At 36.3% G+C, this 24,911-nt stretch overlaps 1 protein-coding gene across 4 annotated transcripts in view; it reads left to right on the plus strand.

Moving 5' to 3' along the window:
- CAND1 (cullin associated and neddylation dissociated 1) overlaps nucleotides 1-23,526 on the plus strand; it is a 29,691-nt gene extending 6,165 nt beyond the window's left edge. Inside the window, exons 1-14 of one of the 4 annotated variants that reach the window (XM_075149216.1) lie at nucleotides 5,108-5,638; nucleotides 10,034-10,188; nucleotides 12,026-12,149; nucleotides 12,572-12,828; nucleotides 12,912-13,017; nucleotides 13,987-14,132; nucleotides 15,180-15,472; nucleotides 16,167-16,308; nucleotides 16,919-18,412; nucleotides 19,207-19,302; nucleotides 21,142-21,311; nucleotides 21,406-21,570; nucleotides 21,798-21,905; nucleotides 22,972-23,526. In XM_075149216.1, coding sequence (XP_075005317.1) covers nucleotides 10,104-10,188; nucleotides 12,026-12,149; nucleotides 12,572-12,828; nucleotides 12,912-13,017; nucleotides 13,987-14,132; nucleotides 15,180-15,472; nucleotides 16,167-16,308; nucleotides 16,919-18,412; nucleotides 19,207-19,302; nucleotides 21,142-21,311; nucleotides 21,406-21,570; nucleotides 21,798-21,905; nucleotides 22,972-23,196 — 3,411 coding nt within the window. In that variant the 5' untranslated portion in view covers nucleotides 5,108-5,638; nucleotides 10,034-10,103 and the 3' untranslated portion in view covers nucleotides 23,197-23,526. Of the gene's footprint in view, nucleotides 1-5,107; nucleotides 5,639-5,675; nucleotides 5,948-10,033; nucleotides 10,189-12,025; nucleotides 12,150-12,571; nucleotides 12,829-12,911; nucleotides 13,018-13,986; nucleotides 14,133-15,179; nucleotides 15,473-16,166; nucleotides 16,309-16,918; nucleotides 18,413-19,206; nucleotides 19,303-21,141; nucleotides 21,312-21,405; nucleotides 21,571-21,797; nucleotides 21,909-22,971 lie in introns of those variants that run through there. The other 3 variants (XM_075149208.1, XM_075149198.1, XR_012673501.1) reach the window with 3 other exon arrangements.
- The last annotated feature ends 1,385 nt before the right edge of the window (nucleotides 23,527-24,911 follow it).

Consider the following 24,911-nt stretch of genomic DNA (forward strand, 5'->3'; position numbering starts at 1 on the left):
CTTTGACATACTGATAAAATTCTTGGATTTAATTAAAATGACAGGATCTATTTAAAGTTTGGAGTCTTTTCAAGAAATCCAAATAGTGTTGAAGAACAGTGTTAAATTTACTGTAATGGGACAAGAAACATGATGGAAAAGTTTTCAGGTAAATTGTGAACGTTCATCTAGAATGTGTAGATTCTTGAACGTATCAAGTTTTTTTTTTTTTGGCATCCCGATCACTGGCAGATGCGCTTTGAGGACAAAAAAAACCACTCTAAAAGTCTTCTTTTCTTAAGGCAGTTTAGACTCACGGTATTGTTCCATGGCAATTTTAAGGCAGTTTAAGCTAATGCTCCTGCTGCTCTGCTGTTCTCACCCTGCTTGTCCCTTTTCTTGCACTGTTGCTTATCTAATAGTGTTGTAGACTGGTTTGGGGACTTAGTTTTCTTCTGGCTTAGTGCTCTCCTCCTGCAATCAGATGAGCATTCGTAGAAACAGTAGGGGGGGGGTGAAAGATGGGAGAGGTTGAACACTATTAAGCTATTTTCTCAGACAGTTCAAGCTAATCTAAAGTCTTCCATCTACTATAACACTGGGTGTAAGCCCAATTCATTGGGAAGTTAAATTCAGCCAGCATGTTTTTATGGACTTTCTCGTTTTTAAATATTTTGTGTTGTCGTTCTTTACTTGTGTATTTCTGTTATGGATTTGCTGGCACTTTCAACTGAGGAAAGCTTCAACTGTGTTTAGATCTCTATTAATTTAAATGCTCTAGTGAACTTTAGAGACTATCAGCAGGAACTTTCATCAGGCTAGTACTTGATGACCCATTTAAGTATAGATTCTCTCTCTCGTAGAAAAAGGCTTTAAGACAACCCTATGTACCTTTGAATCTGTATTTGAGACAGATTTTTCCTTGAGGAAGGGAGGAAAGATTTGCAGTTTGTTAGGGGAGCTTCCTCTACAGGTAGATCAATGGAAACACTGTGAATGGCAAAGGTATTGATCACTCCTTGAGCAGGTAAGAATCTCTTGCGGGAGGATCACTCTTTCAAGGTTTGATTCTTGATGTCACTGAACAGAGCAGATTTAAAACAACTCAGAGCAGCCTTAAAGCAGCATTTGTTTTTAGGCAAGCGTAGCAACATGTAAGCAGTGGTTTTGCCTTATCCGCTGCTTGCTTTCACATTTGGGTAGGAAGGGTTCTATTGGTTAAAATGCTGATGAACTTGTTTCTTGTTATCTCTTCAAAGCACACTAGTGATTTTATTCTTGATCCTTTCAGTTATATTGCACTGGTTTTGGACAGGATAAAACATGTTGTTCTTTGGTTAGAAGAAGTCAGGTTGAGAGTTCGTGGATATTTGGGTAGCTACCTTGCAAGATGATTGTGCAGTTCATTTCTGAATAAAAATGAAAATTAATGAGCTGCCTTAGTACTCTTGGAGTGAAAGTCAACCTGCTCTAAGCTTTGACCCTACAGAAGGGAAAGGAGTGTATTTGTCAAGCTTCTGTTATCGCAGACAGTAGATGCAAACTAGGTCAGTAACTGCAGGTTGTTCACCTTGTTTTTCTTAAGAGCATGTAAAATTTTAGATATATTCTTGTCGTCTACATTTTTTTCTGGAGGAGTTGTTTTTTGCTTCATCTGATAGTCATAGGCTGTTTTACAGTCAGCCAATGTAGAAAATGCGATATTCTTAGTTTAAGACTGTTAGCGTAGTCTGGCATGGTATCCTGTGCACCTTATGGCAGTAGTAGTTATACTGCCTGTGGCTCTATCCAAGATTATGTGCATCTGGATTAGACAAGCAGTATGGTTTGTCTAAGCATAGGTATTGTGTTGGATGGACTGTTTGTTCTTCATTGCTAATAATGTTGGTAATGTTCTGCTGGCCCAAATTGCACATTAATTGTTTCATATGTTCAGTGTTGCAGTTTAAGAATGAACTGTTTCTCATCTATGGTTTGATATTCTGCCATTTAAACCTATACTTAGAAATTGTTATTGTTTCACACTGTGAAATGTTTCCTGAAACCTGTAAAAATGCAAACAAATGCACATATATATATATATGGGAAAAAAAGCGGGATTAAAGTAAGTACTTTAAGTGATTCCTCCCGTGAGATACTGTAGTTTCTCTGCATTTATCAGTGTGACTTCTCTGGGCAGTAGTTCAATATAGGGAACCCTGCTTGATGCTGTGAGCGTGAGTCATTCGCGTGAACAGGATGATGCACATATTGGCTGTTGTGTGGCTGATCCGGTTCAGCAGCTTTAAAGCGTCTTGGATGCTGTGGTAATACACTGCTGCACATCATGCTGTACTGGTGATTTGAATTTTTTTTTTTCCCATTTGTGAATTTTAACTCTTCCCTCTAAGTAAATGTGCTTATTTGATAGCCGTTAAAATATATCAGTTTGAGACTATAATTGATTATGAGTTGGTGTCCCTCTTCCTAATGAGGAGCTACACTATGAACATCTTTATTTTTAAATGTATGTGACTTAAAGGAGTCAGTGTGTTATAGTTGCTGTTTATTACCGTAGGCAGCTGTATGAGCTTTTGACTTTTAAGAGGAACTGGACACAAATTATTGGCTAGTGAAAGGGAGAAGATCAAAGAGCACTTAAAACAATATCTGAAACTGCCTTCAAATGTGTAAAATACATGCTTAAGTGCAAAAGCTTTGTATTCAGAACTGATTTTGTAAAAGAAGGTTATAGTTTATTTTCAACTTCTGCTAAGCTTAGTTTGTAATCTGGGACTAATAATAAGGTCTGTAAGTGATATGTACTGATTTTAAAGACCAGAAAATCTTGAGGCAGTCTTTTTTAAAATTGGTTTCACAATTGGTATGTCAGCTTTATTGAACCGATAGGCTGAATAAATAGGACTGAAGACGCTAATTCAGGTAAAATCTGGTTTAACACTTCCTAGAAACTGTGATTTCAAGTGTTTGTGTGAATGACTTTGTCATTCCAGTGGTTTGGTCATCTTTAAAACATCAGCAAAAAAGTGTTTCCTATACTTTATTGAGATGGATCTAATTGACCAGCCTTTGCTGTGACTATTTTAATTACTTATAGGTTACACTTGAAAAATAAACATATTTAAATCAGAAGAATTTAGTAGTTGTTCAATAGTTCAGGTTTAAAAAAAATCCTTACTGTCATTTCAGATGTCTTCACTTATGGAACAACTGTTTTTTGGTGGAGATCTGCTTCTGATCTGTCAAAGTCCATGTATAAAAGAATGGTGTCAGCTGCAGATCTCTAGAGTGTGGAAGATGTATTTTCATAGAGCTGCACAAGTCATTGCAAACTGCAAAAAGCAGAATACTTGACCTTTCTAGCAGTGAAAGGAGAGATGATGTTGCCACCTGGAATCTCACCAACCAGATAGCAAACTCACTGGCTACTGATCAAAAGCAAACTTTCAGGATTGCTACTCTGAAGGCTTGCCATATTTTTGAAAGGGTATTGTTACTCAGTTTTGTATGAATGCGCTTCCATAATTGTACATGTGCTTGTTCCTGCTTCCTAGTACTTCTATTTACAGTACTTCTGTTGGAGCATGTAGTGTTACAGATGTGAAATGGTTTCTACAGATTCTGCACTCGCACCTTTGTATACCGTAGTCTGTTGACTGAAATGCACAGGGAATTTCTCTGGACTACTGTGGATAGTCATGATACCTTGGAATTGTGATTGTTTCTGTTCTAGGTTACTTGTGCTTGTGTCGCTTCTAAAACAATTTATTATGCACCGAGGGTAGATGAGTGCAACAGCGCTGTGAGTAGCTGCTGACTGACAGTGGTGTGTATTTGAAGAGAAACTAGTGATGTGTTAATGAAACACTGAAGGGAAAGCTTGGCTGAAGAGTGAAATCAAGTTGTGGAGAAAGCTGTGAGCTTTTTGAGCAACTGGAGAAAATGTTTCAACTTCTAGGAATGCAGTCAGGGATGGCTTGATGTATTTGAGTCTGGAGATAATTCTTGGTAATAATCTGTGTGTTGGCAAATGCTGGTGTACAAATTTATCAGGAATTTATCTGTTGGAGGAAAAAAGGTCTTTATCAGTATCAGTGTCCAGAAATTATTTTAATAAGATTGCAGTATTAATTTAACATGATTGAAGCAGTAAAATGACCAGATTAGATTGTGGATATGGTCCTCTAAACCCCTACTTACAGGGATTTAGTAGCTGTGGATATGGTTTGATGAAATCTAAAAATTCCAGTACAGTGCCCTTTTCCTAAATTAAAGGGCAGTGCCAGGCTAGGGCCTGAGGTTTGGCTGCTTTTAACAAAGTGAGCTCTTTCAGAGCTGTTCATTTCTGCAGGAGTAGGTGTACCTGCTGAAGCAAGTGAGAAACCATTCCATTATGTCTTCGTTTCTGTGCACGTAAAGGGCTTCTTTTTACATCTTCCATCAAATACCAGTTAGTATCTCAATTAACATTTTTCTTGAGATTATATGTATGCTTTATCTCTAGAAATGTTGCACCAAAATTGTTTTTGTGTGTTTATTTTTAAGATATATGTGTATCTCCATAAAATACTCTGTGAAATGAGTAAATGGCAATCTTCCTGAATTTGTGGCATTGGGGTGATGATAATGCATCAATTTCAGATGTCTGTGGCCTAATTTGACTAATGTAAATTAGTTCCAAGTTTAGCGCATTAACAAAACTGAGTTAGTTGTATGTGATATTTCAGTGCATGGTTTTGGTAAATATATTTTGCCTTTGCAGCTTTTTTTTTTTTTTAATTCCCAAATTGCCAGTTTTTTCAGCAGGTTTTACCACACAAGTTGGGTGATGGTGGGGAAGGAGAGAAGGAAATCAAACAGGTTACAGTTTGTGAAGGAAGGCATGGAAAGTGGTAGGTGTGATTGTCTTGGGAATTGCATATTCCTGAGCATTAATCTAAGTGCTGTGCCTTGAGTGCAAACACTGTTCTGAGTTCATGGGGGTAAGGCATTATGAGCATGGCCATTGAAAGAGAAGCTCCTAAGTTTGCCTAACATGGTGACAGACCACTAATGCCAAAACTTTGAACCTTTCTCTGGTTACTGTCGTATTGTAAGTCACACTTAGTTCTTGAATGCAAGGACTTGCTTTATATAATAGATAAATCTCCTTTGTTCATGACCTTCTTCAGTCTGCACTTCTTGCTTGCTGCCTTCTGCTTCTGTTGGACATATTTCATCATAATTAGCTCTTGCCCCTGTGAATTCTTGGACCTGGGAAAGAAGTGTAGCAGCAGTGGGGTACATACAACAGGTTTTGGTATGGAAGATGTATTTTGGTTTTGTCCTGCTGTATAGAGCCATGTCTGCTAGCTGTCCAAGAGGGAAGGCCATAGATCTCAGCTCTTTGAGTCCAGCTGGAATTACTGGCTTGTAGTCTTCTGAATTGGAGCCTAGTCCTCCAGTCTAGCTCCCTCCAACAGCTGTGTATAACAGTTTAGTTTGAGGTGTTGGAACACTGTCTTTTTTTTTTTTTCCCGGGAGCGGAGAAAATGGGTGACCAGATTGGGTTGAACAACGATTTTTGAAGGTCTACAGTTGTCCTGTGGTGTGAGCTATATGGTGGAGAGGGATGGCTTTGGAATGACTGAGAGGACTTCTAAGGCAGGAAGTCTGAAAGGTGTGGGGAACTCCGAGTGTGTTTCAGAGCCTTTGTAGCAGGAGGAATGGAAAACTTTATGGTCTGAGACTAAAGAGGAGACTGAGTTTCAGAGGAACTTGGAACATGTGGGTTTGGATTTACCCTGTAGGTGCTTCTAAACTCTGTTTGACCAGACTGTTCCTCTTTTTTCTCCTGTTTTTTGCACACTCAAAAGGACAATTGCTCTGACCAGAAGTGGGGATTGCTAGACTTGTTCAAACCAAACAAATTCGTTGTCAAGTTTGACTACGCATTCAGAAGTTAATTCAGAAGTCACATTAAAAAATGGTGAGATAATACAAAGCATGTATAGGTCAACAAGTAAAATTAATACAAGATAACATTTCCTTGTTAACAGCACTTTGGAATTAAGCTACACATCCTCAGATCTCCACTGCTAAAGCAATGCAGGAATTTGTCTTTTTTCCCCAGCAGTATCAGCAAGGTAGTAAACATGTGGGGTTGTCTTGCTGTCATTCTTGGCAAATACAGTACTAAGCTCCTAAACTAACTTCAGTGCGTTTGTGCTGAATGCCATAGCCTTGAGCCTTTCCTTCTGAATAGTGATCTGTGACCTGTGTGTTCCCTTGCAGCTGCCTGGCTGACAGTTTTATTAGCTAGTAGTGAACCCAGGGTCTAGCTGTGTTCTTGGAGAGTTAGGCTTAAACTCCAGAGCCATTTCCAGTAAAACAAGAAAAAACGTTTCGCTTGTCATCTTGTACATTGCGTGCTTGTCTCTCAATACGTATAAATTAAGAAAGGAACTCTCCTTTAGACTGTAAAGAGTCTTTTTTCTGTCTTAAAACACTTGTGGGTTTCTGTAATACAATAATGTGGGAATTAGATGATGTAAGTACTAAGTGTAAAGTAAGTTTTTGCCTGAGTGGTGTAATTTAATTTGGATTTTGGACTATCTACTTTCAGAATAATAGTCTTCACTGAGACCTTAGTATCTTGCTAGCTTGGACAGAATTTCTGCTTGCCTATAGATGATTTCCATCCCCCCAAAGTTTTGTGCAGTTGACTTCATGCCTGTGCTTTTTTTTAATGTGAAACTTGCTCTTAATTCAGAATAATTTTCAAAATCTTATGAAATAAAACCAAAATATTTTTTTCCCCCGTTGTAATCACTAAGGTCCGAAAGAAAGTACTTTGCATCCAGATAGTTTCTTTCCAGTAATCTGGTACAATTAGAACATGATATATTGAATTTATTAATTTTACTAGAGCTGCATACTAATATTTGTTAATCAGGATTTAGCTCTGTACCATAATCCGGCAACTCCATTATTACATAGTACAATCAAATGTATGAAGTTGGAAGTTCTCTTCCCACCTTTTTCCTTGTGTCTTGAGCTTCTTTTGTTTTTGTAAAGTGCTTTGAAAGGCTAGTTTTTTGGAGGGGGAAAAAATATTTCCCCTTGTTTATCAAACTAACTTGTGGCTGAACTGTTTTAAAAGTTTGATATTTGCTATTTGTTTCAAATCAATGAAAATTTAAGTGCAAATTAATATATTACAACTTTCCAAATATTACTTTTTTTTTTCCTAAGCATGGGAAAACAGTCCATCTTTGGACAGCATACTCCCTTTGCACTTGACAAGGAGTTAAACTGGGCAAATACTTCTACTTGAAAGTTGTTTTATTGTTAATTATCTAGTTTACAAATAATTTCATCATCTGCTTGTAAAACTTCTGCATGCTTCTGACGTTGCAATAAAGTCGTGGTCCTAAACCATTGCAGTCTCAAAAGTCTGACATACTTGTAGTGAATAGTGGCATATATTTGAAAATTTAAACTTTACTTTCTAGATCTTAGTCTTGTTTTGGTAACAAGTTAGTTCATTTATTTTTCGTCTAGGGCTTCAGTTTTGACTCCAAAATTAGTGTTTACTAACCTTATAGACATCATTTTAGTCTCAGTTAGCTTTGCTAGAATCAACTTCAATGAAAAGCAGATGTATACAGTGTTAAAGTTCAGTGTGGAAAAAACTAAAGTTTATATGGAGGCATTACATTCTAATGTAGTCATAATATAATCAGTTTGTGATTGGCTTTAAGATGCTCCTTTTTCTGCATTTGTTTATACATTCATTTCCACATAATTTGGTTTAATAGTTCTGATTTATAGAGAGGTTGGCTGTGTACATTGTGTACAATGTTGAAGGGCAGATACAAACTTTGGACCCTCCCTTGTAAGCCACATAAACATCCATGATTTCTGATCCGTAATGCTTGGCTCTGTCACTTGCAGTAGGAGACATGGCTTCTTAACTTGGGACTTGAAACCACTTCAACGCTCTCTTGTCCTCACAGCACAAATCTGATGGAACCATTGCATGGCTTCGCTTTGACTTCTGTACTGCAAGTTAGGCCCTGACTTTCACAAAAACAGCAACAAAACTTACACTTTTGAAAAATTCTTCCTAAAAAATAACAACTTTGCGCATGTCTTTCTACTCTTCGAAATCTTAACCAGATTGTTTTGATATAAAGGGCTCACTTAAAATCCTCACACTTTACCACTCATCGAAGTTCACACTGAGAATACACATGTAAAATCTCTTGAAAATCATCTGTGCTTTCTCACTGTGGCTGAAGTTGAATTGTATGGTGATGTGTATAATTTGAAGTGTGTTTCATAGGAGGAAAAACACTGAGGTGCTGTTGAGAATCAGGCTGTAGGACTTCCTTGGTGGGACATCTGGAGCAGCTGCAAAACAACTAGGGGGTGGTCTGTGCACAAGACCGAGTCAGAATGCTATTCATTATCCCTTTGATTCAGATGGAAGAGAAAATAAATAGTAGTTTTCTGGAGATACATCTGTGTTTCTGGTGGGCTACACTTCCAGTTCACGATTCCCACATTTTCTGTAGATGGTCCTCACTACTGCTGTCTCCATTCTTGCCTCAAGCCATTGCTTTTTCTCCTATGTGACTGTTGCACACAGCTCCTTGTCCTCCTGCCCTCGCTTCTGTCAGGGTCAATGGAGAACCTAAGCTTGGTAGAACTTTAGCTTCATGTCACATCTCACTTCTAGTGTTGATGTCTCATTAGTAAGTGTGCTTTCTTGATTGGATAGTAATATTATGGATGTCACCACAGAGAATTAAAGAGAGAATAGCTGGCAAGATCAACATACAGAGAAAGGAAGCTTACAAAACAAGGAAGCTATGCCTTTGAGAGTAGTTACTGTATGCGTAAGGTTAACTGTACTGGTTTTTGATGGAACATGGTAGGAATGCCTATAGCACAGCTTGTAAAAAAAAAAAAAAAAAAAAAAAAAAAAGCTTTTTTTTTTTCCAGAATTTGATGTGTTTGTTGTTAATGTAGTATGTTTGAGGGAGTTGAATTGGTAATTTAAAGTTTTTCAAAATTACTTTCCCATTTCTGAGATGCTTTGTCTGAAGGCAGGTGTTTTAAAAATAGGGAGAAACTAGATAAGCAAATTTGGAGTGAGAAGTGGGAGGGGTAGTAGGAGAAAGAGTAAGTTCTTGGAGTTCTTATGGAGGTTTTTCACAGGTGAATGGAAGGAAATAGAGACAATATAAGGCTCTGTTTTTGCATAACTTCCCTTTTGGAACAGAACATTAACAATGGAAAGATGCTGAAAGTTGGTGATGGGCTAGGAAGACAGTGAAGGATGCTATATTTCTTAGCAATGAACTAGACTTTACTAAGGCATCTGCGGTTTTAGTATTTTGAACAAATGGGAGCATTTGACAAAAGAATGCAAGATTGTTACAATCCTCAAAACAGTTGGAATGACTAAAAACTCACAATTCAGAGGAAAGAGAGGAAATGTTACTATGTGCTGCCGTGTATAGTGGTGCTTGGAGTCTGCGTGAAGGAGGGCACGCCATGTCATTGTTTTTTATTTTACTGTTTGCATTCTATTAAGGAAGGCACTGTAAGGTATAGAATGAGTCTGAATGTATATCAGATTGAATCCAAGTGTTGTGTAGAATAAAAATGCAGTAATTAAGAAGGTTGCTTACTTGTCTGTGAACTAAGCAGGCACTGATGGTCAAGCACATAAACTGATGGCTCTGGCTAGGTAACTTTTGTTATAAATCTTGGCATTAAGTGAGAAGTAAGAGGGGCTCTGGTTTTGAGACTGAAGCAGAATAGTCATGCAAAAACCATTTTCACCACTAGATAAAAAACATGTACTAAACCAGTATTTTGTCAGTAGATTTATGGAGAGAGGTTATCAACCCAACCAGTTGAAGGCTTTCAAATTTTAAAATTCGGCTTTGTATTGCTACCAAAAACAACCTTAAGTTTATGACTTGAATGCAAAATACTGAAATAAAATGAGGGGTTTTATTTAAGGTTGCAGATTTAATACTTTTCTTCTGTTTTTATACAGCCTTGGCCCTTTGGTGAGTAAAGTGAAGGAGTATCAAGTGGAGACCATTGTAGATACCCTCTGTACAAACATGCTTTCAGATAAAGAACAGTTACGTGACATTTCAAGCATTGGCCTTAAAACTGTGATTGGAGAACTCCCCCCAGCTTCCAGTGGTAAGGCATTTTGTACTCAAGACTATCTAGTTTTATCGTTTCATTACTCATTAAAAAAATGCAAAAGCTGGGTCCTTTAGTGAAGAGGATTCAGTTCATTTAGCGTTGGAACTAATTTCTGTCAGAGGAGAAATGTATGGCACAAATATCCTTTTAGTTTCTTCTTCTCTGACTGTATTTCCAGATTTTACTAGTTTAAAAACTTTTTTACTGAGGAATTGCATTAGTGTGAAAAACAAACAGTATATGAACTTCAGTATAACAAATTGAGTGTAAAAGCTCCTATTTTAATAATTGCATGGTGGAACATTTCTAGGCGGTAGTAATAGCTAAATCTCATCTTGCTTTTTGATTGATAGTATACTTTAAAATTGATTATAACTTCGGTATTTTTCTTTGATGATCTGATTTCTTGTCTTGGTTTCTGGTATGTGTTTTGGAAAGTACCTTGTGTTTCTAACAATTGCCTGCTAAATTACTGAAATGCTTACCTGCAGTTTTAAATGAAGGCAGTCTTTCCTCCAAAAGAGATAGTAATGATGAACAACTCATCAGTTAATGGCATTACTTTTTTATTCAAGTGCTTTTCAGTTATCTTAGTGTAGGATATGAATGAGAATAGAGAAGTGATTAAAAAGGCTTTGGCAATGCAGTTTTTAGAGACCGAGTTTCTTAAATTAAAAAAAAAAAGCTCTGATTTTAACATCCTTTATTGAAAGTCCATATATAAGTCTTGCTTTTCTCAAGCAGTAGTGAGATGCGTAAATTTCAAATAAATAACTGATTTTAAGTAAATCAGTTTAAGCTTTTCTTTTGTTTGCCTACACAAAACAAAAGGAGATTTTGGGGTGGAGGTAAAGCTCAAATAAAAATGTAGCAAAATCTTTCAATATAATTAGTATTCCTAATACAAAAGGAACCTAGGTGTTATTTCTTGCTCTCAACTCAAACATAAATTGTCTTTTTTTCTTAGCCTCTATGGTAACACATTTGACTGTGCAATTGTTATGTTTAGTTTTAGTCATATAGTTAAGAATAAGCCATAAATATATATAAACTATATATATAAATCTATTTAATATAGATTGGAATGGTATTAATTTCACATTGAAATTCCCAAAGTGTGATTAAAAAAACTTCATGCAAATGAAGATGAGCGCTAGCCATGGTAGCTGTTACCATGACATGAGTTTCTTCTCATCTCATAATTACTCCGAACAATGTTAGACGGTTGGGGGAAGGGAGAACTATGGAGTTGTGGTAAAGACATTTTTACTTGAATTTTAAAGTACTTTGGGTATACATTTTTCCCCCTTTCTCAAATGTTTCAGCAGTATTTCAGGTATTTATTATTTAAGTAGCTTCTTGTGCAAAATAATTTTATTTTGCTTTTTTGTTATACAGCTGTTCTTTAGAGGTGGCTGTATCTACTTCTGTGTTTCCCCTTACCTTTTAGTTTATTCCTTTTTTTTTTTCTTTCATTTATTGCTCTAGACTTGTCTTAATGTCCTGGTCCAGCTGAAACCAGGACACTTGGCCTTCATTTTCCATTGCTTGCCCTGCCAAAAGCAGTGTCCTTTCTGTTGTATATACTTTACGGGACAATTAAGAAACCTTCCTTCTCAGTATGTTTCTACATAGATAGTCTTTCAGCTCTAATGCAGAGCATACATTACATTAGCAAACAAACTGGCTGTTCAAGCTTGTTTCGTTGGGTGGGAAAAGCTTCTTTATGTTGAGATCAGCTTGCTTTCCATAGTCACAAACATGATCTCTGGTGTTAAAAACTGGATTTTTTTTTAATTATTAAAATTCTGAGGTTTTGTTGTACTTTCAGGTTCTGCATTAGCAGCTAATGTTTGCAAAAAGATCACAGGGCGTCTCACTAGTGCTATAGCCAAGCAGGAAGATGTGTCTGTTCAGCTGGAGGCACTGGATATCATGGCTGATATGCTGAGCAGGTAAACATCCCTCTTCCAAAACTCTGGTGAATGCTGATAAATACTCCTTAAAGCTTGAACTTTAATTTTCCAAATGTTAAATTTAAATTACTTTAAGTTATGTGAAATAATATGGTAAGGTATTAAGTACAGGTGAAACTTCATTTAGGGGAAAAAAAAGAAGTGAATGTATTGAAGATAAGTTGATTGATAGATTGATTACTTTATTATTTAATCTTCCGAGAACTATAGTTTTAAGCTTATTTTAATGTTTATTGCTTTGAGGGTATATTTCTTCTTTTAAAAGTTCCAAAAACTTAAATTTAAAGACTTAATTAGAATCTTTATGATGTTTTGGGAATATTTAAAGGAATTGTTGTACAGTATATGAACAAAGTTATCTAGATTCAATTGGTTTGAGTTTGTGTTTTGTCTGTTTTAAGGCAAGGAGGACTGCTTGTTAACTTCCATCCTTCAATTCTGACCTGTCTGCTCCCCCAGCTGACTAGCCCCAGACTTGCTGTGAGGAAAAGAACCATCATTGCTCTTGGTCACCTGGTTATGAGTTGTGGCAATATGGTTTTTGTTGACCTCATTGAACATCTGTTGACAGAGCTGTCTAAAAATGATTCCATGTCAACAACTAGGACCTATATACAGTGTATTGCTGCTATCAGTAGGCAAGCAGGTCATAGAATAGGTAAGAAAAATACATAAATTATCTGTAACTTTAAAAGTTTTTAGATGAGAGTAATTACTTTGCTAATTTTTTTCTCTTACCAGGTGAATATCTCGAGAAAATAATTCCTTTGGTTGTAAAGTTTTGTAATGTAGATGATGATGAACTACGAGAGTATTGCATTCAAGCCTTTGAATCCTTTGTTAGGAGGTAAGTTATTCTTGGGTACCTATTTGAGGCTTTCTTAAGATCCAGATGCCAGGTGCCCATCAAAGCCACCCTATCACTCCCCTCCTTAGCCAGACAGGGAGAGAAAATATAATGAAAGACTCATGGGTCGAGATAAGGACAGGGAGAGATCATTCACTAATTACTGTTATGGGCAGAACAGACTCGACTTGGGGAAATTAGTTTAATATTATTAATAATTGAAATAAAATAAATAAAATAATAATAATATACAAAGCAAGTGATGCACGATGCAGTTGCTCACCACTCGCCGACTGATGCTCAGCCAGTCCCCGCGCAGCGGCCCCCCGGCCAGCTTTATCCTAGTTTATATACTGAGCATGACGTCATATGGTATGGAATATCCCTTTGGCCAGTTTGGGTCAGCTGTCCTGGCTGTGCCCCCTCCCAGCTTCCTGTGCATCTCCAGCTGTCTCAGTCAGAAGAGCATGAGAAGCTGAAAAGGCCTTGACTTAGCGTAAGTACTGCTTAGCAACAACTAAAACATTAGTGTGTTATCAACGTTATTCTCATCCTAAATCCAAAACACAGCACTATACCAGCTACTAGGAGGAAAATTAGCTCTATCCCAGCTGAAACCAGGACAGTTATGTCTGTACTTCAGAAACTTTTTACTGTGCCATTGCTACTTATGCAAACAGGAGGGGGGGAACTATTCTAATAATATTTGTTGTCCAATAGTGGTGACAAAAAATTGATATCCAAAGGCATATGTTGGTCCTCTGGAACCTTTCAGTCTAGCAGATCCAGTTACATAGTAGCATTGCCCTTTCTGACCTTCCTTTCTGAATTTCTGTAATTCAGATGGATGCATTGATGGTACTTGGTTTGGCTAATGTCTCCAAAGTACAGTATGTGGCATGAAGTCTTTTAGAAATACTCTAATTCTTCAAAGTATTTTGACATTGATTGTATTTTTGTATTACACAGATGTCCTAAAGAAGTTTATCCTCATGTATCTACTATTATAAACATTTGTCTTAAATATCTTACCTATGATCCTAATTACAATTATGATGATGAAGATGAAGATGAAAATGCTATGGATGCTGATGGTGGTGATGATGATGATCAAGGTATATTCTCTTTTTGGTTTGGGGGAGAGGAAGAGCTTGTGCACCTGCACTCATCTGAGAAAATTGGTGGTATTGCTATTAAGTACCAGCATTTGAATGACTTGTATACTTTTGTATTCGACTTTTGTACTGTTTTTAAACATGCCTTATGAACCCACTTCTTGGAATATAAGTATAGCATGTTGTTGCTGGAGATAAATAATTCCAAGGGTGAACATAAAGTACAAGACAAATATTTTGAAATACTTGAAAGGTGGAAAAAGGTGGAAGCATGTAGGATGATATAACTAAAGTGAGAAGAACATCAGTTCATGAATTGAAAATACATATTCAGCATGGGAAAGGCTTCTCACTACTTTCCACTGTAATATATTGTTACCTAATGCATCAAATCAGAATAGATTGAAAATTGCAAAATACTCAGTATTTTTCTGCAGGATAAAAAATGTTTTAGACTGAAATGTTAATACGGTGGCAATACCTTGCCATATGTAAGCTTTATGAAAACTTGGACACACAAGTAATCTGAACCCAGAGCATAACATTCTCATTACTTCAAGAATGAATGAGCTGCACAGTTGTTGCTTTAGCGCTTAAAAAGTCAATTTGTATTGCTTATTGTATATTTTTATTGTCATTTTTGGGGGGGAGAATATGGTTTGATTTATTCCTAGAAAGAAACTAACAGAAAAATTTGTTGAATATTGATCAGCTAGTAATTGTTGTTGCATTGTTGCTTATGTCACGAATAAAGAGAAATAAATAAGTAATCAGGCTGTAATGTGATGGGAACCGCCTTGTCCTGTTTGCAGTTTAAATTAATATATGTGTAAGACTAGTGTGAAAAAATCGGCAGAGGAAATAATTAGCCTTATGATTTAGGCAGTTTAGAAGGCTTTTTATGTACGGTTTTTAACATACTTCTGAACCTGTTTCTTTGGTGTGCCTTACACAAAGAACTCAAGTGTGTTCTTGTTAACTGTTTAAAATAAAACTTGATGTTTTGATTGTCTAGACTTGAACATATGCATAATTTATTTTTTCAAGGGAGCGATGATGAATATAGTGATGATGATGACATGAGCTGGAAAGTGAGACGTGCAGCTGCTAAATGTCTGGATGCTGTGGTTAGCACACGACATGAAATGCTTCCAGAATTTTACAAAACTGTATCTCCTGCTTTAATAGCCAGATTCAAAGAACGTGAAGAGAATGTTAAAGCCGATGTTTTTCATGCATATCTTTCTCTTTTAAAACAAACTCGACCTGTGCAAAGTTGGCTTTGCGATCCTGATGCAATGGAACAAGGAGAGACACCTTTGACAATGCTTCAGAGTCAGGTTATTTGTCAAGATTTTTGTTATCTTTGAGAAGACACACTAAAGTTGTGCCCTGTTCATAAGGATAGTTCTTGAAATGTACCATATCATACTTTCTTCGTACACAAATTTACAGTTTATTACTGTAGTACTAACATAGAGAGCAAGCCAGGTAAACTGGCCCAGAAAAGTGCAGTAGTCTTGGAAACTGAAATTACCAACTCATGTAAATGTGCTTATCTGACTTCAGTTGTTTACCGTCACCTGTAAAATTTACATGTCCTATGAGTTTAGCCAAATTACCAAAGCAACATAGTTATTTTGTGCATTCTGTAATGCAGACGTAAGCTCTAATGATCAAGATGAAACTTGATTTGCTACAGCGTATTTTATTTGCAGAATAAGAAGGATAGTACTGAAAAACTTTTTCTAAGTGAATTATTTGGGTGACTTTTCAATTGTTGCTCTCTACAGTTTTATTAATGCAAATTTAGTTTTGCTGTGTTTCATTTTACCTTTTAAAGTTAAATTACTATTTTTTTGGATAGTAATTCTTTTGAATCTTCATTTCCCAGTGTTTATAACTTCTCTAGCTCTGTAGGGAAATCAGAAATAGAGGGGTAGGGCACACATCTTTCTTTATATCCCCCCCAGTGATCAAAGATGAAAGAAATGTCAGCTATTGAATCAATTAACAGATGTGCAATGATTACAGGTCCCCAACATAGTTAAAGCCTTGCACAAACAGATGAAGGAGAAAAGTGTGAAGACTCGTCAGTGTTGCTTTAACATGCTGACTGAGCTAGTAAATGTATTACCTGGAGCCCTAACACAACATGTTCCTGTTCTTGTACCAGGTATGAGAAACATATTATTAACTTAAAGGTTTATTAGTAAATTGGATGTGAAGTTTCAAAATTTTTAAGTCTTGACTGTGCTTTTTGCAAAAGCTTTGAAGTGTTGGTTCTATTTAAAGAAATTGGCAAAATAATCAGCTACTGTGTGGATCCATATAAATGTTTTAGTGACATATTTCTATTAATCTTGAAAACAAGGGTTGGCGCTAAGATTGAGATTTTTTTTCCTCTATATCTCAAAAAAAAAGGTTAATTTGCTTCTTAATTGCAAGATCAAATTGCCTTCTTTCTCATCTCAAAGTGAAATATTGTCCATATTTTAGCTTTTGGGACCTAGAATGCTGAATTTTGAAGTAACAAGGAAAAGTAAGTTTGGAAAAGTTCCCATTATAATTAAGAAAATAGATCAAATGGCCCATGTCCTCTCTGTAGAAGAAGCTTGAAAATGAATTGGTTGAATAAAATGGTGAAAGGGGCTTGGAAGCATTCAAGAAAGGCTGGGAGCAGGAAAACATGACTTGTGTATTGCTGCCTTCCTTCAGAAATTTTGAAGTGTTCTAACAGAATATAAATATGTAACCTAAAAATACATTTTTCTTTTTTCTTCCAGGAATAATTTTTTCACTGAATGACAAATCAAGTTCTTCTAATCTGAAGATAGATGCTTTGTCCTGTTTGTATGTGATCCTCTGCAATCATTCTCCCCAAGTCTTTCATCCTCATGTTCAGGCATTGGTACCTCCAGTTGTAGCTTGTGTGGGAGACCCATTTTACAAGATAACATCAGAGGCACTTCTGGTTACTCAACAACTTGTGAAAGTCATTCGTCCTTTAGACCAGCCTTCTTCCTTTGATGCTACTCCTTACATCAAAGACCTGTTTACTTGTACAATCAAGAGATTAAAGGCTGCTGACATTGATCAGGAGGTGAAAGAAAGGGCAATATCTTGCATGGGTCAAATAATTTGTAGCCTTGGTGACAGCCTAGGTGCAGACCTGCCTAGTACACTTCAGATCTTCCTAGAGAGACTGAAGAATGAGATCACTCGGTTAACTACAGTGAAGGCCATGACATTGATTGCTGGTTCTCCTTTGAAGATAGATTTGAGACCAATCCTCGGGGAAGGAGTTCCTATTCTTGCTTCTTTTTTGAGAAAGAATCAGCGAGCTTTGAAACTGGGCACTCTTTCTGCTCTAGATATTTTAATTAAGAATTACAGTGACAGCTTGACAGCTGCCATGATTGATGCTGTCCTGGATGAGCTTCCACCTCTGATTAGTGAAAGTGATATGCATGTATCACAGATGGCCATCAGTTTTCTGACAACGCTGGCTAAAGTATATCCTTCCTCCCTGTCAAAGATCAGTGGGTCCATTCTTAATGAACTTATTGGGCTGGTGAGATCGCCTCTACTTCAGGGTGGAGCACTTAGTGCCATGCTAGAATTTTTCCAAGCTTTGGTTGTGACTGGTACAAATAATTTAGGCTATATGGATTTACTGCGCATGTTAACAGGTCCAGTGTACTCACAGAGCACAGCACTTACTCACAAGCAGTCTTACTATTCTATTGCCAAATGTGTTGCTGCCCTTACTCGAGCCTGCCCTAAGGAAGGACCAGCTGTTGTAGGTCAGTTCATTCAAGATGTCAAGAACTCAAGGTCCACAGATTCCATTCGGCTTTTGGCTTTGCTTTCTCTTGGGGAAGTTGGGCATCACATTGACTTAAGTGGACAAATTGAGCTGAAGTCTGTCATACTAGAAGCATTCTCTTCTCCTAGCGAAGAAGTCAAATCGGCGGCATCTTACGCATTAGGCAGTATTAGTGTTGGCAATCTTCCTGAGTATCTGCCATTTGTCTTACAAGAAATAACCAGTCAACCTAAGAGGCAATACCTTCTTCTTCATTCCTTGAAAGAAATAATTAGCTCTGCATCAGTGATTGGTCTCAAACCATATGTTGAGAACATCTGGGCCTTACTCCTGAAACACTGTGAATGTGCAGAAGAGGGTACAAGGAATGTTGTTGCTGAATGCTTGGGCAAGCTTACGTTAATAGACCCAGAGACTCTGCTTCCACGACTCAAGGGATACTTGGCATCAGGTGAGTAGTAGTAACTCATGTACATATTGTAGCAAATGGCCTTATGCTATCTATTAAAAAATTGAGGTAGTTTTGCAAATTATTTGCTTAAATTTTGTGATACTCTTGAAGTTTTGCTTTCCTCCCGCCCCAACAATGTGAAGCTTAGATTTCATTAGGTTTCATTTTTACTAGAAGAAGTTAGTGGTACATAACATGAACTAATTTTATGGTCTGCTTTCAGACTGTGGTATTTCGAGTAATGATGTTATGTTTAACTAAGAGTTACAAACTTAAAGGGGAAGGAGCATGGGTGACAAAGGGACAGCACTACTTGACAAACCGGTTGCAACATGTTGACATTTTGGTGTAAACTACAGTATTGCTAATTTTCAGATAAGAATTCTGAAATTTTTAAGGATGAGGAAGGATCATTGTGCATAATTCATTAATCAGTTTCATATCAAGAATATTGACATGTTTTCTTCATGTGCTTCTGCATTAAAGAGGAGAGTGGTTTGTAGGCTTATGTGGTGAATTAAAAAAATGAGTCCTAATAGGCTCATTACTTGAATTTTCTGTGGCAGATAATGTGAAATGTTTATTACAAATGTTATGGTTTCTTTTCCCATGTTTAAAATGGAACATAAGAACATCTATGGAGAAAACATATTGCATTGCTAGTAATAAGTAACATTTCTTCTTCAGTGTTCTTAAGAGTATTGGAAGTTTAAAAAGAATGGAATTGAACATGATTTAAATTCTGTAGTTGTACTGTTTTAATGTTACATATTTACACTTTTGTTTCATATTAGGGTCTTCATATGCTCGAAGTTCAGTGGTTACTGCTGTCAAGTTCACTATTTCTGATCATCCACAACCCATAGACCCACTCTTGAAGAACTGCATAGGTAAGTTCTTTACTTTTTAGTGACAGCTTCTACGTTTTCAAGCAATAGAATTGCACTTAAAAATTGTTTGTTGTGTTTTCAGAAAAAAATATTTTGCAGAATTAGCTGCTAATGGTAACTGTTGGAACAGTTATAAAATGTTTTCGTACTAGCCAACTATTTATATTAATTCTAGCTTGTTTGAATTCTGAACAGTAAAAGTTGCATGATAAAAATGGTATGTATTGAAGCTGTGATGGGCAAAGAAGACAAGAAGCCTGGGCTTTTAGGAAGACGGTACCCAAAAGCTGGTTTCCTTTCCTGTGCTCTTGCCAAATTCTATCAGTTTGATGTAGTAAGGTACTGTCTTTACCCAGAAGGGTGGTCTTGGAAATACTTGACATTCAGTCATTTAAAATATGTATGCACATGTGAATTCTGAGTATTACCAGGTGGCAAATGGTAAATTTAGGTCCTTAGAATTCTATAATGCTTTATGATCTGAAAGTTATTGGAAGCGTGTATATTTTTACAGGGATAATAATCAGAGCTTTCAGTATAACATCAGTATGATGAAGAGCTTTGCAATGCTGTGGTTTTTTGATCTTTTTTCATTTGTATGACAAAGCATTGTAGATTTGTTTAATATGCTATGGTGAATGTTCTATAGTGGCTTGATTACAGGTTTAAAGATCTGTAAAAATTGTGTGATACGGAGCACACCAGCATCGTATGCCAGTTCTTTGGCAGTATTGTGCTGGAAATAGGAAGAAAATCAACTCCATCCCAGCTGAAACCAGGACAATACTGCTAAAACTAATAGGGGAAAAAAGATTCATCTTTGAAAACATACAGTTTTGTAGAGAGCAAGGTTTTAATTTATGGGAAAGGGGTTCCTATATGTTATTTTCATCACTGAGCTTAAAATTTTTTAATAATATGTTAAAAAATTGACTATGCTTGTGGATTTTTCCCCCTATTGTCCCTCCCACTGAAGCTGCCTTGCCTCTTTGGTTTCTCTAAAGAAAACTTACTGATTATCCAGTGAAAAAACTATTGGTATCTAGTACTTCAAAAATCTCAGTCATCTTCATTTTTGTTACCCAGGGTTTTTTTTTTTCTGTGTGGAAGTCACTTTGACATTTACACCCTTTTATTTTTTTCCTTCTAAAAATTTCACTCCTCTTGGAAATTGCTAGTAAAACTTCACAGGCATTGGGGAAAAAATATGATCTATTCCTGCAGGCATTTATTTTAACAAGGCTGTGTTATGGAACTATAGAAAATGCCCAGAGAGTGTGGTGGGGTGGGATGGGATGAGAGAGGCGTTGCTACGTTAATATATGCTGAGCGGGCTTATCTTCTGGTAATTTAAGAATTCTCAATATATGCCAATTTAGGGGTTAAAAATCAGTATATTGATAGTTTCCTTAAAAGGTGTTCTCCAATTCTTGAACTGCAGAATTTAAATTGGTTTTCTAATGCATATTCTGAGAGACTTTAATGGAGAAGAGGAAAGATTGTGTTAAATATAATTTTCATTAATTTACATGCTATACCTTTAAAAAAAAGTTGAAATAGCATTAAGAGGTAGCCATTTATTTTGGTGGTGTGTTTTACTTCTGTTTCATTATCTGAAATGCTATATATCTCAGTTATATAATATTTTTGATATGATTATAATTAAATAGATTTATTTATGTAATCATGCTAAAATAGCAGGTATTGGTCTGTGTTACATCAAAATAAATCCTGCACTAAATATGTCCTTTTGAAAGGTTGAAACTAAGCAAAGATATTTTTAAAATAGCAAATGAAAAAGATTCTTATAGGTTGACTTATTTCTGTACATGATTGCAGGTGACTTTCTGAAAACATTGGAGGACCCAGATCTCAATGTCAGGAGAGTAGCCCTCGTGACATTTAACTCAGCTGCACACAATAAACCATCATTAATAAGGGACCTCTTAGATACTGTGCTTCCTCATCTTTACAATGAAACAAAAGTCAGAAAGGAATTAATCAGAGAGGTATGTTGACTAAGAAAAGCAGTGCTAAATATAACTAGATTCTTTGTTTTTCTAAATATATTACTCCTTAACTTTGTTTTTTATTTGCTCACAGGTGGAAATGGGACCATTTAAGCATACAGTTGATGATGGGCTGGACATAAGGAAAGCAGCTTTTGAGTGCATGTATACTCTTTTGGATAGCTGTTTGGATAGACTAGATATATTTGAATTCTTAAACCATGTTGAAGATGGCCTGAAGGATCACTATGATATTAAGGTTAGCTGTCATTTTTCTCTGTGTAAGCAGTGAGTTAGTCAAAATATTTTAAATACTGAATAGACTGAAATGGTAAAAATATTACTTCATATGCTTAAGTACTTCACTATATTTGCCATTTTTATTGAAGTGTTGCTGTTAATAAGGTTACACAGCATTGTAGGAAATATCTCTCCATATATGTGCTGAGCATAACTGATTGTTGAATTGGTTTTCTCTCAACCCAGATGCTAACCTTTTTAATGTTGGTGAGATTGTCTACCCTTTGTCCAAGTGCAGTGCTGCAGAGGTTGGATAGGCTCGTTGAACCTTTGCGTGCTACATGTACAACTAAGGTATTGTTTTAAATTTTAAAACTTATTTAAGTTAATTATTTTGTGTTGTCTTCTAGAAGTAGAAATGAACTCTTGTATCAAGAATACTTCTGAGAGTCTAGGTGTATTGCTGCAGCATTTCCTGAGTGATAGTTCATAAGCTGCAATAGGGCAATATAAATATGTGGGCCCTTATATATGTATTAAATTTCTTTAAATTACAAATGCAAGAGTAGATTTGTTAGCTTCTTTTTAAAAATCCTCTGGTTTTTTGATGCTGTTTCTTTTGTTCCTTAAAAATCTGTCTGCCACTTGGGCAACTTCTAAGTCTCATTTAATTATAAATAATGAAATTAGAAGTTTTTCTGACTTCTAATGATTACGCTGTTGCAGACAACCATTTGGGTGATGAAGGTTGGAGGCAATGTAAAGCAGTCCTATTTTTGTTGGGTTTTTTTGTTTTGTTTTGTTTTTCCCTTCTTCATTTATATAACAAGATTCTTGGGTCTTGGCACAGTTAGTCTTCTTCCATTCTTGATGCCTGATTTACCTTGCTTTTCCATTACTGTAATCTGTTATATTTCACATCAAGAAATTTGACTGCTTTTAATGGTAATTTATGTTTGTATCACTGAAACATCTTTGAGAATTATAACAGAAGGTTAAACAGTTATTCTAATGAAGGTCAACTTTTAAAAAAATTCTATTCTCGGGAAACTGGAAGTATTGTGATAATATCATTTTAATGTTGTTTACTGACCTTACTAGCTAGAGGTTGGCTGCTATAATTGTTTTGATTTGGTAATTGACTTGGTAGCTTACAACTTTTTTCTGCTTACCTTGCAGTATTCAAGTTTCAGTCTTATTTTTAAACTGCTGCTAAAAGGTCTGCTAAAAAGTAGATGTTTGGAGGGTTTATTTTGCTTGTTGGTTTTCTCTTTTAAGAGCTTAGGCCATTTTGAAAGCTGTGCCAAATGGTAGTATGGAAGGAAATAGGTCTTTGTAAGATTTTTTTTTTTTTTTTTAGGGTGGGTGTAGAGGGAGAGTTAAGCAAAAGTTTCAAACATTTTCATTTTTTTTCCCCTAGGTAAAGGCAAACTCAGTGAAACAGGAGTTTGAAAAGCAAGATGAACTGAAACGATCTGCTATGAGGGCAGTAGCAGCGCTTCTCACCATTCCAGAAGCAGAGAAGAGTCCATTAATGAGTGAATTTCAGTCACAGATAAGCTCTAACCCTGAGCTGGCAGCCATCTTTGAAAGTATCCAAAAAGATTCATCATCCACTAACTTGGAATCAATGGACACTAGTTAGATGTTTGTCCAAAATGGGGACCATTATGTTGAACCATATGATGCACTGAATTGACAGGTTATGAGTAAGAAACAGAAAAAGTATCTAATCTACACATTGTTCCACTTTATTTACCTTTATGGAGACAGTTGGCTTTTCCCATTGTTGCTTTTCTAGCATTTATTCCAGAAATGTATTTCCATAATCCAGAGTTTGTTAACCACTCTTGTTTTAGTGGATTTGGCCACATTTGGGAATTAAAAAGTTGACGCATGGTGTATGGAAATAGGTTCCAACATCCATTTGCCCTGTAATGTTTAGGATTAAAATGTCAAAATTTTGTGACCATGATTTTTTTTTTTCCTTTTATTCACTCTTTCTACTTGTAAACAAAAAGGGGGGTGGGGGGTGGGAATCAAGCGTCCAGGTGCACCATGTTTTTGTATAACTTTTTATTCTTTTTCGTTTCAGCTTCATAAATTGGTTTGGCTGGCAGATGAATTCTGTGTAAGATTTATTATATTAAAGAGAGGGTTTGGGCACAGTTCAAAAAAAGCAGACATAAATGTCATTTTTAAAGATATGGGGATTAGAAAACAAATATCCCTGTTGTGCACACTAATTTTGCATGAGCAAGTTTACAAATATATATTGTCTGTAAAACAGCATGTGCAGTTTATTCGTAATGCAAGTTAAAATAAGTTCTACTGTATCAGTGCAATTTTCAGGTATTTTGACATAGAGAACATTCATACAGGAAGGGACGAATGAAGGTTGGTTGTCTTAACCTGGCTTTTTAAAATGCCAGTAGTATGACCCTGCAGATGTTCTTACAGTAAATATGACAATACCTGCAGTTTTCATGGTTTTCCATACTTAAAGGCTGGATCCCCTGGAATTGAGGTGGACAAACCAGAAGATCGGAGGGGAATAGGATGAGATGGAGGTAAAATAAGCAGAGAACAACAATAGCTGCTAAGTAGCTGCTGAACTCTGGATTCAACTTTCTTTTTGTTATAAAAGTATGAAAGGAGGTTTCTTCAGTGGCTTCTACCTCCTATTCTTCATCCAACAGCTTTTGTTAAGGCACTAATATATGGCGTTACCTAGACAAGTATTGAAAGACCATCATTTTGTGCCTGTCAAAATGTTTTCTGGCACGTGGAACCACCAGTAGATCGCAGTGCTGCAAGTGTCATACAGTATTCTGGCGAGGTAGGAAACAGAATGGTCTTAAGACTGGAGAGAGATAGAAAGCAAACAGATACAAGAAAAAAAATCTGCTGTGAATATGCTGAGGTAATCTAAAAGTGGACGAGAAGGTGATAGCTGGCAGTCCCGCAGTGAACTGGATTTGGGAATTTAATAGCAAAAGATGGGGAACCACTGACTCAAATTGAGACTTGTCATTACTTGGTTAATGCAATTGTTTAGTTGTCTTTTTTTAGTCAGATCTGAATTTGATTTTTCTCTGGTTAACTGGTATTTTTTAGCTAGTTCGATATTTTGGAAACCTGTTACGTGGATACGTGGCATAAGCTGCTACGTGACTAAACATACATTTTTATGACCTCAGAGAGAGTTTCCTGTGAACATTGGGGTTCGGGGGCAAATTCTTCACCTTACACGCTTGCAGCTTGGGAAAAGCAGGGGAGATATTGGTGCATTTTACTTTAACAAAAGGACCTGAACAAAGAGATCTATGAGCTCATTCGGTAGTAACAATTTTAATGCTG

Source organism: Calonectris borealis, chromosome 1, assembly GCF_964195595.1.
Source record: "Calonectris borealis chromosome 1, bCalBor7.hap1.2, whole genome shotgun sequence".
NCBI classification, from domain to species: domain Eukaryota; kingdom Metazoa; phylum Chordata; class Aves; order Procellariiformes; family Procellariidae; genus Calonectris; species Calonectris borealis.